At 36.2% G+C, this 6,000-nt stretch overlaps 1 protein-coding gene across 6 annotated transcripts in view; it reads left to right on the forward strand.

The window, feature by feature from the left end:
- The window catches only part of LOC148866690 (uncharacterized), a 39,282-nt gene extending 34,534 nt beyond the window's left edge, over positions 1-4,748 (forward strand). For 3 of the 6 annotated variants that reach the window (XM_088981351.1, XM_088981352.1, XM_088981354.1), the window contains exons 8-11: positions 1,292-1,452; positions 3,287-3,388; positions 3,801-4,050; positions 4,351-4,748. In XM_088981351.1, the coding sequence (XP_088837477.1) occupies positions 1,292-1,452; positions 3,287-3,388; positions 3,801-4,050; positions 4,351-4,484 (647 nt within the window). In that variant the 3' untranslated portion in view covers positions 4,485-4,748. The remainder of the gene's footprint in view (positions 1-1,291; positions 1,453-3,286; positions 3,389-3,800; positions 4,051-4,350) is intronic. The other 3 variants (XM_088981353.1, XM_088981357.1, XM_088981356.1) reach the window with 1 other exon arrangement.
- Positions 4,749-6,000: the final 1,252 nt, after the last annotated feature.

Below are 6,000 nucleotides of genomic sequence, written 5' to 3' on the forward strand. Positions count from 1 at the left end.
GTATACAATCTGTACCCAGGCCTTACAGCCCAAGCACTCAATAGAAAACCCTACAAACCTGTAAAAAAATAAAAAATAAAAGGCACTAAAGCAAATCCAAACACCCAAAGCCAAAACCATCTGGCACCTTTCTGACTACTGAAAAAACCACTCCCAAACAGACAACATTCAGATCCCTATTCTCTATTCTAAAGAAAATGAAGGGACATCATGTGGGGGTGCAACTTGAGTAGGCTCGAGTTGGGATTTTGTCAAAATTTCAATGGACTGGCCTGAAGGCCTGAGCCTGAAGCAGCGTAAGATGCTAGCTTGGGCCAACCTGAGTTGCATGCCTAGACATTGGTAACCAGGACAAAAGCTCAGGAAATACAGGAAAAACAATCAAAGCCACAGACAGCACACCCAAACTCATGAAACCCCACCATATTTTTTTTTATCAGCAGAAAATATATTTTATTTTTATTAGGCTTGATTAGAGAAGTAGGTACAACTTGGTGACAAGAATGCCAATCCCAACTTTCAAACTCAAATCACATAGAAGCCTAAAACAATTTCTGCCTCATAGCCCCTTATTTGATTAGGGAATCAGCTAACCCATTTGCAGTTAGCACTTCTTCTAACCCACTTAAATTCAGCCTCTATGTCCTTCGCAATCTTTTGCATTTCTCTTATCACATGTTCAAGAGTCAAAAGAGTACCAATATTGCAATTTGCCCATGAAATAACTACTTTTGAATTGACACTATCCTACCATATCATTCTAAATCTCCTAAAAGAAAAACAAACCAGCACCCAACAATCATTTTTTTTTGATAAATAGCACCCAACAATCATTCATCTACAGAAGTTACTCTCCATCCTAAAAGAACAAACCCAAACTCTTACTAACTTGGACATCCTTGTCGACCACCTTCTTAAGATCTCTAATCTTCTTTGCCTGATGAACCTCACCTTGTCACCTTCCTGAAATGTAGATACGAGTTACATACATCCCTCTTACATCCTTATCCGGCTACCTATTGGAGAGTTGCTATTAGAAGTAACAGCTATATTGTGGAAATCATGAAATATTTTGGTTAACATCTGAGTGATGAAAACTCTATAGTCTATAATCACTATGAAAAATGTGTATTGGTATTTAGAAAATGTTAGACATTATTCTCATTAACTTATTATACTAGATATCACTCAACGTGATGTCCAAAAATGGATATGAATACAGATACTACTCAACATGCAATTTTGATGTTATGCAATGGAGATGTAACTTCACTTTTATGCAACATTGCAGGTGATTCAGAGAAGTTGGTGAAAGTTCTTTTTGAGCTTGCTAGGCATCATGCACCATCAACCATATTTCTTGATGAGATTGATGCAATCATTAGTCAACGAGGTGAAGGGCGCAGTGAACATGAAGCAAGCCGCCGCTTGAAAACTGAACTACTGATTCAGGTGATTTCTATTTTCTCAAGTTCATGAAACCGTAAAAAAATCAATGCTGATGCCAAGTACAGGTTGAGAGACATTTCTTTATTTAGAGAAAAAGCTAGTAAGTTCATTTGGTGATAAGCACCTGATTTTTAGATTAAAGTTTTACAAGTCTGGGGCATTGTGAAAGTAAAAGTTGCTCATTAGGCATCCATGGCAGTTCCTTCTATTCCTGAAAGAAGATAATGTTAAGAATTCATTATTCCTGAAGTTCTTTTTATTGTTAACCATGTACTGTAAAGGAATTATTCTTGAAAATAGTAAACTTACTGGAGGAAATTCCCTGAACTGGAAAATTCCAATAATATTATAAGTCCTAGAGGCGTTTTCTGGTTCACAACAAATAAACGAATTCCAAATACCAAACTCATGCCTTGAAACTCGAGATATTAGAGACTTATTACCTATTTTCCCTTGCATATAAGAAATCTTTCATCTTAGCCACCTACATGGCAAACCCTCTATGATGCCCAGATATGGACATGGACATGTCCAAAAATTCTGGACATGGATGTGGGTACAGGTATCCCATCTAACATGTGTATGTAATACATACATACATATACAAGTCATTTCTCAAGACTTATGTCTTACCAAATTTAATTACCTTCTAACATGTGCAGATATTTTTGTAGTGTAATTTGTTAAAGCATACCAAAGAAGACCAAAAAGACCATTACACAATGTTGGTCCCAGCAATCTTTAGTCTTGGATGGGGCAGACTGGGTATGGTCCTACCTTTGGCATTTTTTTTTCACACAATACACGAAGTAATGCCAGCCCCCCCTCCCCCCAGTACTCTACATATTTTAAAAATGTTAATGCTATAGAGTAAATCTAGAATTATCCATGCAGTTTCCACTATTTTATCCGATAAGTATTGGATATGATACCAGTATACTAGGCATGTACAATTATCCTTGTATCACAGAATATCCTTTTATACTTTGAGTCCAAAATGCAGTTATGGCTGTAATTGGGTTGGATTTGGATTTGGGTCCAGCCACATTTCAATTGGAATCTGATCCAAAATTCAATATATAATTTAACTTACACATATAATAAATCTATATAAATATAAAATATTTAAAATTATTAATTACAAACTTTATATAGTTATGTATAATTATAAATATATAACAAATTTTAGTCATAATTGGATTGAATGTGGTGAAATCTGCAACTGTTTAATAACAGATGCAGGTTCTAAGAACCAAATCCAAACTAGTAAGACTGAATGTTGGATTGGGGTTCAGACTGTCAGAGTCCATTGACAGCCCTAGATGCAGAACCTTAACAACCAGATGCTATATGCCATATTTAGAGTAAGTGACAAAAAACTTCCTGTTTTCTTTCACTGAAATCATACTAGATAGTCTTACTAAAATCCAATGCTGCGTTACATTAAGTTGAACATAAAATTTTCATTGTAGTGTTGCCTCTTTGCCCATTGTATCCTGTTAATATAATACTAATATACCTTGGAGCCACTGAAGCTGTTGTTCTGTGCTTGCATACAATTAAAAAATTATTCTCTAGATGATAGTGATTAGACTTATCTGTTTGTGGATGAACCGTGAACTACCTACTACTTTTCTCTTTTTTGTTCTTCTTTGATTACCTTTTTCTTTTTATGTCATATTATTATTATTATTCAATTACATCTCTTACCTCTTATTTTAGCAATACTTCTTTCTTAACAAGTAAAATCAGTATTTTTTCTTTATCATGTTAGTATTTTAGACATGAAGTTCAGTATAGTTTGTATTTGTTTTCTCAAATTTGATGACTTGGGCAGATGGATGGTTTGATGCGGACAGATGAACTTGTTTTTGTTTTGGCTGCAACAAATCTTCCTTGGGAACTAGATGCAGCTATGCTCCGGCGTCTGGAGAAACGTGTATCCTTTTAATTAGCCACTTCATGGTGTCACAATTAAAACTTCTGTCAGCAAATTATTATTGTAATGGAAAACTAAAATGTCTTGATGTCTTTTTTTTTTCCTCTTGATAATTACATCTTGTACTAAGATAAAGAAGGGACAGGATGGCTGATTAGCTAGTCCATCATGGATGGATGCAGTAACCAGATGCGGTAGGACTATGGTCTACTCCCTCTTTCCTACTTTCTACACACTCAGCTGATAGTCACTTAAGCATAGGGTTGGGAGTAGATCTTCTGATCTTGCAAGTATAGAGCTCTATGTATTTAACCATTCATGTATGTCTATGCATTTATCTATACTATCCTATATATTTACCATATAGTTGGGATATGGATGATGATCCTATACATTTACTATGTATACAAAGTTCTCCATTGACTTTATAAAAAACAAGATCCTTGTACCTCTTCCGGAACCAGAAGCAAGAAGAGCAATGTTTGAAGAACTCTTGCCATCAGTGGTTGGTGAAGACGAGTTGTCATATGATTTGCTGGTGGAGAGGACAGAAGGCTATTCTGGTTCAGATATCCGATTAGTCTGCAAAGAGGCTGCAATGCAGCCACTGAGACGGTTAATGATACAATTGGAGGACAGGCAAGAAGTGGTGCCTGAGGAAGGTATATAACTGGATGATCTATTTTTGTAGATTGAACATATCTAATGCAGTGAACTTAAATTAATCAAACAAAGCTCTATCAGTTTTATTCAGATAGGATATAATTGCACTTAAGATAATGCTCTTTTCAGTTCACATCTGTGAAATCTGTAACTCTTAGCATCTATTTTACCTTTCCATTTTCTTTCCTTTTTTGTGAGTTTACTTCTGCATAGCTAAATGGTATATGGTCCATGACATGTGCAGTGTTTCATAGAGATGTAATAATGATATCTGGAACATTTTTATTTGTGGATCTCAGAGTTGCCAAAGGTTGGTCCAGTCACACAAGACGACATTGAGATTGCTTTGAAGAACACCAGACCATCGGCTCATCTCCATGCTCATCGCTACGAGAAATTCAATGCTGACTATGGTAGCCAGATTCTCCAATGAAGGCCAGGTTCAATCCCCTTTCAAATTGTCAGCTGTCGCATTCTGTTTCCATATTTGTGTTGTAGCAATTATTCTTAAACCATATAACTTTTCATATGATTTTTTTTCTTTGTGGGACTCATTTTCAATAGTTTACACTGTAGCAATCAAATTTTTTAAAATAGATTTGTTGTTTTAACCTTGCAAGTAGAGTTCATATTTGTCATTTGTCTAATATGGAAAAGATTAATATAACTTTTAACCATTTGATTGATGATTTGCAAATTATTTTAGTAATTGTAATAGTAGATTATTTTCTAATAGAGTATATTAATCTGATCAAATATGTAGCTGGAGTCCTCTAGGGTTGTTTGGATAAAAGAGGGTTGTATTAGGTTGGCAGTTGATTCTAGTCAGGTAGAAAGAAGAGAGAAGAGAGAAGACAAGACAGGAAAATGTTTGTCTACCTCATTGTACTTGTTTCTATCATGGAGAACTGGATTGGCTGCAATATTGATAGCCAGCTATATTGTCACAAAAGAGTGACATAGGATCATCAAAGTGAAAGCCCAATTCACCCAATAGGTTTTTTGTCCACAGTATTTCAGTAACTCCATGTGACATGGCCCTATATTCCGCCTCTACCCTCATATGTCCATGCTTCTTAAAGAGAAGGCTTGTCCTGGGGATTTCTTTAAGTATCTGAGAACCCTGTTTTCTCCCTCTAGGTTTGCTCCATTGGGTGCATGCATTAACTGATTGAGGACATCCACGACATATGTAACGTTGGGCCTAGTAATAGATAAATAGAGAAGCCTGCCCACAAGTCTTTGGTATTGCCTTTGGATCTTTTAAAGGCTCACTACAGTCCCCCAAGTTTGTGATTGACATCTATAGGGGTGTTAGTGGGTTTTTCTCCTAGTTTTCCTCTATCCTTTAGAAGATCCAAGGTGTACTTTGAGAAATGAAGATACCTTGCTAAGAGCGGGCAACTTCATTTCCAATGAAGTAGCATAAAGGCCCTACATCCTTCACTTTAAATTGTGTAGCCAAGAACTCTTTAACCTTTGTAACTTTGAGACCCAATTTCCAGTGATAACAATGTCATCCACAGACAATCAAGGTTGTCGTTTTTCTTGTTCCTTCTTTACAAAGAGTGTGTGATTAGTTTGACACTGCTTAAAACCCACCTGTTTTTGCAACTAGCCAAGCCTTGTATCTCTCCAATAGTGCCATTTGTCTTATGTTTCATAGAGAACACCCATTTGCACCTCATTGGCTCCTTTTCCTTGGGAAGATCTACCGATTCCCATATGTCGTTTTTTGTGTAGGGCATTGCTTTTCTTCCTTCATTGCATTTGTCCACTTAGGAACAAGTAAAGCCTCTACAATGCTCTTAGGGAGAGGAACACTATCAATGACAGATGGAAAAAGCACAAAATGATGATGAGCTATTTTCATAGGATAGGAAATGAGTTATGGGGTGGTGTGTGGTGCATGATTTGACACCCTTTTTGCAATAGGGAAATCCATATCA

This window comes from Nelumbo lutea, chromosome 3 (assembly GCF_056320005.1).
Source record: "Nelumbo lutea isolate HS-2025 chromosome 3, American lotus-T2T, whole genome shotgun sequence".
NCBI classification, from domain to species: domain Eukaryota; kingdom Viridiplantae; phylum Streptophyta; class Magnoliopsida; order Proteales; family Nelumbonaceae; genus Nelumbo; species Nelumbo lutea.